Raw genomic sequence first — 13,605 nt, forward strand, 5'->3', positions numbered from 1 at the left:
ATTCGGAAGGTAATAAGTAACGTACCGCTCTGCTGTCATGTACGTCGATCATCTGTCTAGTTGCTACATGGTCGGTCTTAGAGAAAAAAGATTCCACTGTAACTTTACCCACGCTGCGTCCTCGTTTCACTTTCGAAATTGAAGTTTCATTTTAAAAACCATACTGTCGACTGCTGTTTATTATGGACTGAACTGCAGTTAATCCAGTTTTCAAAGTTAATTGAATTTCCTCGTATGTGATATGGCTATACTCTTTCACAAGATTTCTTTTATGTTGTGACATTTTCATCTGTGACTACGACGCTAAAGCGCCCAAAGCGAGGCTCATATGTCAGGCTTTGTCGGCCGCATTTAAATTCCGCAGACCAATTTATAAAGGCTGCGCATGAAGGAGCAGAGTCCCCGAGATACTTTTCTAAACGATCATGGCACTGCTCTTACGTTAAAGCGTTCTTAAACTCGTAAAAGCTCATTGCATGCAAATCACGTCGCTCGAGTTCTGTTGTTGCCAACTGACATGTTCAAACTAACGTACACTTTCAACCTCCTAGTTTTCAAACAAACAAACCTGTAGCATTGTAATTATACCTTTCACTGCTAGAGGGCTTGCACTTTTAAAAGTGATACGTGTAAGTATGGCAACGATATTTGAATTTCAGTATCTATAAACTTTCGACCTGCTTCTCGTACAATTCATGTATAAACTCTAGTAGAGCGTAATATAGAGTTAACATTGACTGCACCAGAAAACTTAAATGTGGAAGACGGCAGAAGACATGTATTTAAAGAAATGATCATCTGAACTGATCAGAAGTTTCCCTTTGTAATTAAAAGATTGGCAATTGAACATACCTTACTTCTACATTATCAATAGTTATTTTTCAGTCTGAAAGTTGTATTTTACACATGTCGTTTTTCTGAGTTCTATTTCAGTTCAGATAATTTTCTTTAATATTCACTCAAAAAGACACTAATTTATATATATCTTAGATGTAATGCCCCTTCTTCGCACAGGGAGAATAGGTTATAAGAAATATTTAAATCCCCTTTCCCTTAGAATATTTATTTCAATGAAAATTGAATGAAAAAATACAGAAAATACGCATTTAATCAAATTGATCAAACAGTCCAGCTAAAAGTCGTTGTAAACGGGTTAGACGTTTCCCCGACCCCGAAAACTATGAACTTACAAATATTTCAGTTACTTTTGACATTTTATTTTCACTCCGCTCCTCGTCCTCTGCTGATGCGGATGAACTTGGACCTTAAACGCCATTGAGAGCATCATTATTTATTTCAGCGACCGACAAAGCTATAGATTGCACACTAATACCAATCATTTTGCGTAATTTTTACATGACACTCCCCCCAATTCGCATCCTTTGGGATGTCTTATACCACAGTATAAGGATTGAAAGTCATATGTGTACAAGTTTGTTTAAAATTTCTTCAGACGTTCCGGAGTTATATACATATTGGAATATACATTCAATACTTATTCCATCCAGCAGTTCTTCAGCGGTCAATTTGCAGCCGTGAAAAGTGGGATCGAGGAGATCTGCAGCCAGATGAATTGGACCCAAGCCGGGTTCACTTCTTTAAATTTTTCCGTCATTGATTGCTCTTCTGTTTTCGAAAGGATTGATACTCATTTTACTCGAAGCATTTAATCAAATCCAGTATAGGTTTCAAAATGGCTACAAGGTTTTCAATGCAAATCCAAAATACATCATCAAGAAGTATTTTCTTGATTTCTGTAGGTAATGACGATTCCTCACTCGCGCGAGCGTCTGAAGCCCATTTTCATTGACAAGCACACTTTGGGGGCATTATGAATGGTTTCCCCATCTTGTTTTTTCAGGCAACTTTAACGAAATTGTAATCCTTTTCTCACTTGAGTTTTGTGTAAATAGTGATTGCAGGTGATGGCTATGTTTGATTGTTTAACAACATCAATTACACTTTCCAGTAATGTCTTTATCGACTGATATTCGATGATGTAAGAACAAAGCAAATGGAGAAGATGAGCAAGACAACCCAGAGATACTATGCTAGGATACTTCTGTTTTACTAATTTAAAAGCTGCTCTCATATTGGGCGCGTTGTCTTCTATGATTATTAACATTTTTTCAGGGTTATGTTTTTACAGAACATTCATAATCTCTTCAGACAAGTAATGTGCGTCGTGTTTATTTTCTTTCGACAACGCGAAATCAACAAAAAACGTTCAGGCTTTAAAATGACTAAATAACTGATAGATTAATTTCTTAAATTACTCCAACCATCACACTGTAAATGAAGGTTTCTTGATTCCTCTAACTTCGTTTTAATTTCCCCTTGCATTTCACTGTGTTGAGCATCCCAGTAACTCGTAGCCAGGCGATACCTTGATGGGAGAAAATACGAAGGACGAATTTTCTTTTTTAAAAAATTCAATCCACAAAGAGTGATCAACAAGTGACAGGGGACACCCACTAACGAAGATCGCTTTGGCAATGCTTTCCTTCAACGCTTCCTGTAAGACTACATTAAGGTTCCATACGTCGGCATTTGTTTTAAGAAATATCAATATTAAGATTCTATCAAAAATCCGAAATAGTAACGTTGAACCTAAGAAGCCATAAAAAGTCAAGAAAAGCCTGTATATTTGATGGAAATTGATGTATTTTTTTTTTTTTTTTTTTTCGTATAATAAATGTGACTATACCTACTATATCAAACTCACTTTCTACTTTCATTAAAATTATTCCAAAATGTTCTTTTAAGTTGGAAACTAGTAGACATAAGATACCATCTTTTCATGACTAACTTGAACCTCCATAATGTTCAACTCGGAAAGATTTTGATAATTTTGGTCTTTATTCAATTAGTTGTAGCCTCTGATATATAATGCTTTAGATACATGATCCAGCTTTCGTTTATCTTTTATTCGTATTACGGTTGTTTGAGTTGTCTGTGAAACATTTCTGAGAATTTTAAAATTTCAGAATTGCACATTTCGGAAAAAAATTGTTGGATTGAAGGAGTCTCAAAACAGCTGTTCTCAAATGAAATTACACAATAACTTGATAGAGCTCTTGAAAATCGGCGGCGTATCACAAACTTTACATTTAAAACTGGGTCTGTCTCCCAAGGATTTAACAAAGAGGGTTTATATACGATTTCTTAATTTTTTAAGTCTTGGCGAAGCTAATCCAAGTTTAAAAGCCGTTCACACCTTGGTGAAGAAAGGGCATAGGTGGATAAGTATAGTAAAATAGCCCGAGATCAATCTTGAGACGACAAGAGGGTGGTAATGTAAGTACCCCCAGGAGACATTAATTTCTCATGTTTCAACTCTGACTCTGATTTGTTCGTGAGCAATGATGTAAACTCGGAAAAGTTAACATCAAAAACTCCTTTCAAAACACTCCTTTCAATATTTTGATCTCCTCTTTACCTATGAAGTTCTTCGAGAAAAATACAAAAAAAAAAAAAAAAAGTTTTAGATATCGTTGTAACGTAGAATAACATATAATATCCAAAATTGTATCGCAGGTGAGCCATGGTCAAAATTGCCTGCAAACCCGCACTGCACATGAACGGGGTCAATTGGTTATTATTTTGCATATATATAGTGAATGAACAAGAAAACACGCTCGACAGACCCCAAAATATTAAAAAAAGGTCACCAGTATGGTTACCAATTCTTAAAACTTCAAAATAATTGAACTTTGGGAAAATACCCATTTTTGGGTAGGTAAATACAAAAGGGGTAAATACCCGGGTAAATACCCATTTTTTATTTACCTACCCACTGGGTATTTACCCGACCCACATCTCTAGGCGTGACCTGTCACTCATAATTTTCTTCCGCCCACTGTTCCGCTTCCCCGATGTGGGTTTTCCGTGTGTTGTGTAGGCCGTCATCACCTTCGACACTGTCCCACGCGACACACCTAACATAGTAGCCACTGCCGTCACACTCACTCCACATAACCGCGCACCAGCAATTTGCCCTCTTTGAAAATCTGAGAGGTCTCCCATTTTACACTACCTCCGTCTGCTGCAGCCACTGGACACTGCTGTTCCACTGCGCCTGACGTAGTACGGAGACCACCTAACACACCACCACCAGCGGTTCGGCGCTGCGGGCGCCACGGCACCACTGCCAACCCATACATCTGACGTGTGCCAACTACAGGTGTTTCCATTTTTCTGATCACCATCTGTACATTACCCGATTATACACACAGTATCAGTATTAAAAGTACCCTGCAAAGTCATTATCAAATTATATTCGTACAAGAAGACAGTTATAGCTGTGCGACAATCATTTTGGGCATGAGTGTACAACTGACAGTGTAACTGATTTGAGAAAAAGTAACATGTGAAGACATTAAGCCTTGTCAGCTAAACCACAACTTTAATTTTCGAGCAAATTATTGTCTAGATGTGAAGGATGATAGTCAATTGCTTTTACTGTTATCCACACAACAGCAGCAGCAGTTGCCAGATGATAAGACGCGTTTCGTTTCTATTTGCTGAGAGCTGCCGCCCATCAGAACGTCGAAATTTTAACAAAGAAAACAATGTGGATGGCATTACACGATAAAGATGAAGGGTCTTCTATATAATTCCTAAAAACATGCGCCGGAGCCGAGAATTGAGATGTTCACAGAGTCATATAATTGTTTTCTTTTAAACAATTTAAACAATTTCAAAGCTATAAAATATGAACAATATGTGAAATAAACCCGTTTATATATGTAAAATTATGAAGGCTTTTGCTTAAATACCAAAAATGCATTGAAGGTAGAAATAAGGACAATTAAATATGTCATAAATCACTGCTTATTCGTGAAGATATAACAAAATTTCAATGGTGATTTGTTAAACAAAAATTCTGTATTTACATATAGATCGTAGGTCTAATAGTAATACTACCTAATGTTGTGTATAACAGAGTTTATTATTCTTTCTTCACAGTCAGCAGTGGCTTTTGGATAAACAAGATTTAATCCGAGAACGCCAGCATGATCTAAGTCTTTTGAGTGAAGAAGAATATCAAAAGATATTCATCTTCTTTGCAAACTGTAAGTTGGACAAGTTTCCATTTACTTCTTAAATTGCGAATAGAAAGGTAACTTAGTTGGAAGATGAACAAACATAATTATAAAATAAAGTTATTTATTCGGCTATTGATATTTAATTTTATGATCTTATTTACAAGTTAATTCAACGTGTAATGGAGAACGCTCAGAGTGTGTCAAGTTCTGGTTGGAAATCCTGTTCAAAAGTGTATTTTGTGTAAACAGAGATGGGAGTGTCCTGGTAATGTTACGTTGGAGACAGTATTAGTCATTCGTAATTATATTATTTTTTTTCTCCTTCACACATTGATCAAATATTTTCTACTATGAGCTGTATTGTTCATTAGGGCGATTTATAGAAATGTATGATGATTTATTGATAATAGGTTAACCTTATACGATAACTTAATCCAAAAAATCTTATTTGTGATAGTAAAAACCCACGTTCGAATTTCAGAATAGGAATGGTAAAATCATAAAAAGCTTTTAAAAAAATAATCATAAAATCAGTCAATACATTATGCTAATGTAACAAATACCATAATTCGTTGGCTGGCATAGTCAAACAGTGGGATTAGACAGAGGATCTCAAGAACTTTCCATCGCGGGTACGAATCCTGCTCAGGCCATGTTTCATTCTCCTTTGGCCATCCATATCATTGTTCATGCAGGATACCTACTGGTCAGGGAAGATTAACGAAAATGGTGCAGGTCAAGGAAACTCAGGGAAAAAGACTGGAGATCAGGGAAATTTTATAAAATATATTTTTTTCTGACATTAATTGTACATCAATTTGAGCTTAACCAACCATTATATGGGACGTTGATCAGATTTTTATGGGAGATAAGTGGAGTGCACATATGAGCAATTGATTATTATTTGTCTCTATAGAATAAATGTTCTCATATATAATTATTCACAGTTATTTATTCCTTATTTATGTCAGCGTCATCCGACATCTGTCATGAAAGTCAGGGAATTTCCTGCCAAAGGTCAGGGAAAGTCGGAATTCCCTGTCAAAGGTCAGGGAAATAGATTTCTCTAGATCAGTAGGAACCCTGTTATACCTTACTGTTATAGTCCTTTTAGTATCAAGGGCATAATTGTGGAACGTAAAACTCAAAAATAAATTAATACCATAATCCAGTATGACTGATTTCAAGATTGCAGTCATACTGTTATTTTTGTGCAAGAACGACATGGCGAATTCCCGCTGTACGCAGTTGTTCGTTACTAAGTTTCTTTAAGAATGACAACTAAGCAATTTGACTTCAACTCCTACCTCGAATAATGACGTAGTAGTTGTACAAAGTATTTACCGTGCAAGGCCTTTTACATGATAAATAACTCGATTCCTTATGTTGACCCATTGATCTAATTTTGTTTGTTACATTTTTCGTACTCAAATTAATGGGAGTATGGTTTCCGGCAGATTTTTTACAGTATCAAGTATTTCCGTCATAAAAGTGTGACTCTTAGTGTTGATACAAATGATGTTTGCATTAAAAAGAACAAACAAACTCGCAGAGATTGAGTTGAGAAATGTCTCAATGTGGGACATGTATCCAATTGAAGAGGTGAAAAATATTGGTAATCGTACATTTTGGTTGTGCGATGTATAATATATTGTCTAAACGTTAAGGGAGTCATTATATTCCTTTATCATCTAACGGGATGGTATTAATCAGGACCAAAGAACTTAGAAAAGCTGTAGTTAATGACCTAGTCAAAGTGTATAGTAGAGAGTTTGTGCAATTGCTGGAGAGTTTTTACAGAATGGCCACATAGTCCCGTTACCCCTGAAAATAAGTAACATAAACCACTAAATAACTACACGGAAAGAACTTAATGAAATGAACAACAATGCTTTCGAGAAGTTTTATGGAGATAGGAAACATTAAGTGTCCAAAGGATCAGTCTGTCTACCGTCATTCTCATGACCAAAGATAATACCCCGCCACGTTCTGTGCGACATTTTGCAGAGCATTGCAGGTGTAACTTGAGTGAAAGCTTGTTTCACAGCTCCTGTCAGTTTGGCAGAGGTATCGCAATGGTTTTGTGCAATGCAAGGTCCGTTGACCCTACTGTTCCTTTCCTCTTTTAAGGTCGCGTCATAACTACCCTTCTTGAAAAACCGAAGATGCAATAAAACTGTAACGTCACGGCGGGAGCAGAGCCAGCTTCGATCCAAGGTCCCTGTCATTCACTCTTGTTTGTTAATTTGATTTTTAGTGTGTAGTGAGTGATTCTTTTTTCCTGTAGTGTTCGTGTTAATTACTAATTAATTACTGTAGTGTTCGTGTTAGCTTGTAAGCATGCCGAATTGTACGGTAAGTACTTGTCGCAATCACAGTAGAAATACGAAGGGTTCCGACATTATTTATCATGTGTTTCCTTCGGATCCTAAACTGTGGAAAGTTTAGCAAAATAAATGCTGTTGGAAAGACATGTTTAAAGTTGAAAATGCTCGCGTCTGTTCCGATCATTTTATTCCCGAAGCTTATGAACGTGATTTAAAATCTGAGCTTCTAAATATTCCACCCAAGAAAAAGTTCAAACGAGATGCTGTACCTTCAACGAACTTACCAGTGTCATATGTGAACCCTGCTTATATAAATAATGAAAGAAATAAGCGTACGAATGCTAGGTGTTAAGAGAAAAAAAAAATTGTCAGACATTGGGGTGCAGTCAGATTAAAAAACTATTGTGACCGAAATAAAAAATAACTCTTTATCTATGTTATCTTTCGTGTGTTCTGTGGAGAGTGAGAGGCATAAACTTAGGGAAGAGCTTTCCTATTTGCGATAAGAGAACGAAAAATTGAAGTCTGACATTAGTATACAAAGACAAAATAATAGATTTGCAAACAAAGTTAAAAGAATTGGAAAGCAAATACAATAAAGAATTTGTTTTAAAGGCCAGTTGTAAAATAGAATATCATGGTCGTTTCAATAGAGTGGTTAATAACCGGGTGGTCGGTATATTACGAAGAAGTTTACACCTGGCCAAGTAAATATGCTGATAAATGGTAAGAAGAAACTAAGATGGTCTGAGAGAGATATCATTCCTGCATTAACACAACCCGTCATCAGTGACAAGTTATACAATCATCTGCGGTTACAGGTTCGGATCCCCCTACCCAGTGTGCCAATACTTCGACGTTAGGTGCAAAAGTTACCGTTTTCTCCTGGTATTCTTACTCCAATTTTGAAGATTTTGACGGAGCAAGGGCGCTACTTAAAGAGTGTGCAGAAAATTCACTGCTTATGTTTGATGAAATGAACGTTAACGGGCGCATGTGCTATGATCAGGAGGATGATTTGGTTTTGAGCCCACACAGAAATGTCCAAGTGGCAATGATTCCAGGTTTGATATAACCTCAAAGGAAGAAATCCAATGGTTATATCTGATGAACCGGAGGCCAGTTTATGGGACCGTCACACCCGATCCATCTTTCCGGAAATGTTGTATCCAAATAGGTACGGACATCCAACCTTCAATGAGGTGGCGCACCATCTTGTTGGAAAATTAAGTTTGGAATGTCTTGAATCTGTGGCATAACAAATAACTGCAATATATCAAGATAACTATTGGCTATGATCGTCTTTCACTGAAGAAAAAGGGTCCTATGATTTTATTGTAATAAGACCGCACTACACGTTCAGCGTAGGACTCTCTGACGATTCCAAACACAGCGTGAGAATTCTCGAAACCCCAGATCCTACCTAGCATTGTGTCGATTCGCAACACCATTCAAACGAAATGTGGCCTCATCTGAAAAAAGGACATGTTTCAAATAGTCAACATCTCTCTCAATCTCAGACAGCATGGCAACAGCCAAGTCATAAGGAGCACTGTAATCCGTTGGTTGTAGGGACTGCACGATCTAGACTTCGTACGCAGCGTAGGATGCGGTACACTGATGTCTTAGGAATTAGCAACTCAGGTGAACTGACTTCTTGGGACTTCTCACGAAGATGTCTCTCATACCACATCTTAATGCTTTTAACATCTGGTGGCTGTCTGTGGTATGCCGTCTGGAATTGTCTCTGGACTGTTTTTGGTGACTATGTCTCGTGATACCAGAGGACACATTGGGCTTTCTCCTGGTTTGAGTATATGTTTCTGTAAATGGTTTCCGATTCCGCTGTTGTTAAGTCACTGGGCCCTGTAACAAACAAAATATCAGTAAGGGATGTACACACAAACTTGTATGTTACATGCAATTCAAGATAAAAAAGATTTGTCTATGTTTCATATTTTACGCCTTATGAATGTTTCTAATCAGGAAAAGAATTCTAGGACATCCGGTATATACAAAAAGAAACCTTACCTCAGTCATAGCGTACGCTTATTTATTTATGTCATTAAATTGTGGTTTTAAATTCGTAGCATTCATATTTTTTTTGAAACAGTTTAGGTTCATCCTCATATATACAATTTCAGTTTCATTGGCACCTGTTATACAAGTGATCCGCCATGGTGACAATACGGATATGGAAACGCATAAGTAGCTGTAACTGTTTCTAATGTGTTTCTCTTTTCTTCATCAGTTATTCAAGCTTTGGGTGAACATCTCAAGTTGCGCCAACAAGTCATTGCTACGGCCACTGTATATTTTAAACGCTTCTATGCCAGAAATTCATTAAAATGCATTGATCCATTGCTACTAGCGCCAACATGTGTCTTCCTAGCTTCAAAAGTGGAAGAATTTGGAGTGATATCAAATACGAGACTGATATCTACGTGCCAAACTGTTGGTAAGTGTTCTCAATTTTGCTTCAAGTTGAGTTTCTCTTTTCAGCACCAAAATTATATGTGCTGGATCTAGTGCTTAAAGTGAAGTGAGGTTCGCGCATTAATATCCACACATGAATCGACCTAGTGACCGCGAGCACAGTCGGCAATTGCTGTAATTGTGTGGAGAGCTTTGTATTATGGCTGTTAAGTCCTGACTGACTGACTGGTAGGCCAGACTGTTTAAGATAGAAACTTGAAGTTGGGATATTATATATAATTTGTGATGTAAGGTACAGCTAAGGGAAATTTAGTAAATTCGACGAGGAAGGGGAGGGTGGATAGGCATTTCAATTGTTATAATAAGACGTCCATATCTCGGAATTCCTTAAGGTTAGAGACATGAAAATTAGTATTGGACTTTTCAGTTAAAATCATTAAATATGGGTAAATCAGATATCAAATAGAAAGAGTTTGATACCTGGGTGGTGGTGGTGGTGGTAGTAGTAGTAGTATTGGTCTTCAGACATAGCAATTTCTCAAAACTTGATTATATTCAATCCGAAATATCTTAAAAGGGACATACTTGAAAAATCTCAGATTTTCACAAAGAGTTATTTGCGTAGTAACAAGTGGTTCAAATTTAATCACTGAGACCTGACTGTTGTTTGTGTTGCAAGATTTATATTTATTTATTTATTTATTTTTATGTGTCGAAATTCGGTTTACTAGGAACTCAGGTACAACTGAGTTGATGATTCATTCAACTAAACTATATATGTTAGGTATTAAAACATATTGTTCAGTTCAATTGTGCAATATTTTATTGCAACAAACTAATTGTTATTCATGTTTGAAAGGAAATAATAAAAGAAACGAAAGCTTGGCTTGTCGTGTGTAGTTTTTAAGCTTAGTTCATAAAATAGTCGAGACCATTTTATTAATAGGAGGCCCTATTTAGCTTACTGTTCAAGCAAAATACAAAAGAATATTAAAAAAATATTTAACGTCGCCGTGGCCAAACGGTACTCAGCCCGCTGCCTATTACATAGTTTCGACTTCTTCATGAATACGTTCAACACTATGTAAGACAAAACTGATTTTTTATTGTTTCATAATCATTTCCTTCAAAACATTATTAACAATTAGATTGTCCCAATAAAATATTATTATAATGAAACAACGTATACAATTGAACTGAGGTATATGTTTTAATACTTAACACGTACAATTTAGTTGTAGAATGAATCATCAGTTTAACTGTACTTTAGTTGCTAATAAACCGAATTTCGCAACATCAAAGTAACTCTTGTACTAGTCAGGTCGTAGTGATCAAATTTTGACTATTTATTACTACGCTAATATGGTTCTTTTGAAATATTTTAGGTTGAACATAACAAAAGCAAAACAAAACTATAACAAACAAACAAAAATGAGAGCCTCAGGTAACACTTTTGAGAAGTCGTAGCCTATATCTAGGGGGAAAAAAAGGTGAATTCTCTTACCCTTTTCGAATTTTTTATTTCAAAAATGATAATTTGCGCTTTTAAAATTTTAATTTTCAATATCTTTTTAAAGGTATTTGTAGTTTAATAGGCTTAAATGTATACTGGAAATAAAATGTACATTTAATTCTTTTTCAAGTGTTTTTTTTTTTTTTTTTTTTTTTTTTTTTTTTTTTTTTTTTTTTTTAAATTTAATTGATATTTTTAAAAGTAACGGAGCTATAGCGTTTGCCGCAACCTTTGAAAAGTACAAAATCGGCTTACGTGTCTGTAAAAAAATAAATTTTGTCAGCAACCTTTTAATCTGAAATTGGGTGATTTCAAATTGATTGTCCCATACGTGTTTCGATATTTGACCTAGAAGGGAAGAAAAGAAGTCATAAGATAATGGGTGAGATTGCAATTATAATAATTAGATATTCCTGTCTCGGAATCTCTTAATTTCGGCTGTAATAGAAGAAGGTGAGTAGAACGGTTAAACCGATACCGTATACTGGGAAAACACAAAATTATCTATCTAAACTTTTCATTTAAAATAATTTAAACACGCGTGTGTGCTTTTTTTGATATTTGGCTTAGAAGGAAAGAAAAAGTGGTTTAACTCTCACTGCCGCTGCGCCACTTTCTTCATTCATTTAATACACGAAGCTTACTACCAATAGACACACAGATATGAGACGTAAACATTAAACTTTATTCTCCGCATGCGAGGAACGTGACTTCCGGTAGTGAAATATACATGCCCGTCCCAGAAAGTCACCGGGCACCACATACCTGACTGAGTGAGAAAGTTAACGACTTACCTAATAAAGTGTTGGGCCTTCATTTGCCTGGACCATAATATTCACCCTTCTGGAAAGACTTCCCACAAGTTTCTTACAATCATCAGGCATATACAGGGAAGGACCAATCCCATCCATCGCCAAGATATTCGGTGACTTCTTCAAAAGTACTTTATTAGTAATGCAATAAGAAATCTGCGTAACTATTTTCAGTGTGTTTTTATTGTTATTCCCTCTATATTGTCTTTTGATATTCCTGGGACTTACATATTAAAATTATGAGAATGATGATAATACACAATACGAAAGTTTAGTATGTTTAAATGAAAAGAGATGAAATATTCTTCATATAAATTCAAGTTGAAAAATATACAGTAGGGGATCTGAAACACTACATTAATATTTCTGCAATCGGTTTGTAAATGTTTCCTTGTATAAATTGTTTCCTCTATGCCATTAAGAGGTTTCTCGAGTAAGATAAGCAAGTATTGGACTAAATAATGGAAACACTTGTCAAAAGTGGACATATTTTCACTGTGCCTGGTAGTAGTAAGCACTGCGTAAATGTCTTTTTTGTTGCAAATAGTATGGATTGTGCACTACTAGTCGAATGGGGCAGTGTGATTATGGATGTTGTGCAGGTGTGGCGAGTGTCCAGTATGTCCGACCTTATGTTCAAAGAGGTTTAATTTTTCGGTGTCCATCTAGCTGGAGCATCGGTAACCGGTGGAGTATTATGCTGTATAACATAAGGTACGCCCTCGAAAGTCATGACCACATAGATAGTGCACGGTAAAATAGGGTCGGGGAAGCACAGTGGTGGTCGAAAAGACGAAGCTTATGGATAGGGACCGCAGGGTCGTGAAGCGTATTGTAAAGAGGCAGAAGAAAGCATTGGCCAAAATACTAACTACACAGCTTAATCAGCACCTAAACACCCCGGTGTCATCCAAATCATTGGGGCGATAATTGCATAAATTGAGTATCCGTGGGCGTGTCTCTACTGCCAAACCCCTAATAAACGACATAAATGCGTCAAGAAGACGTATATGGTGAAAACCTACTAAAGTTGGGCGTTGGAGGACTGACAACGTTTACCATCTGCCCCACCTCTGGGCGCATGTTTGTCCGGCGAACGCCCTCTGAAGCATACGATGTAGACTGTCTCCGCTGGACTGCCAAACGCGCTGGCAGCTTTATTATGATCTGGAGCGCTATATCATGGTATTCTGCAACTCCCTTGTTACAAAAGCAGTCTATAGAGAACTTTTGGGTAAACAGTTCCACCTAATTGTTCGAACTTTATTTCCAGATGGCATAATCGTGGGAAGTAAAACTTAAAAGATTGTGTTTCATTTTTATTTCCAAATGGGAATACCATATTCCAGGATGATAATGTTCCTATTCATACCGCTGGCCTTGTTCAAGAGTATGCTCATGAGGTTCAACATTTTTCTTGGGTCATCCAGACCTGAACATTAAGGAGCCTGTGTGGGCTGTTTTGGAAA

The 13,605-nt window shown here is 36.5% G+C and overlaps 1 protein-coding gene across 2 annotated transcripts in view; it reads left to right on the plus strand.

The window, feature by feature from the left end:
- Positions 1–13,605, plus strand: part of CycC (cyclin C) — a 63,597-nt gene that overhangs the window by 19,465 nt on the left and 30,527 nt on the right. For both annotated transcript variants that reach the window (XM_081768512.1, XM_081768513.1), the window contains exons 2-3: positions 4,969–5,075; positions 9,627–9,833. In XM_081768512.1, the coding sequence (XP_081624638.1) occupies positions 4,969–5,075; positions 9,627–9,833 (314 nt within the window). The remainder of the gene's footprint in view (positions 1–4,968; positions 5,076–9,626; positions 9,834–13,605) is intronic.

The sequence above is a fragment of the Thermobia domestica genome, chromosome 8 (assembly GCF_964235325.1).
Source record: "Thermobia domestica chromosome 8, izTheDome1.hap1.1, whole genome shotgun sequence".
In the NCBI taxonomy this organism is placed as follows: Eukaryota; Metazoa; Arthropoda; class Insecta; order Zygentoma; family Lepismatidae; genus Thermobia; species Thermobia domestica.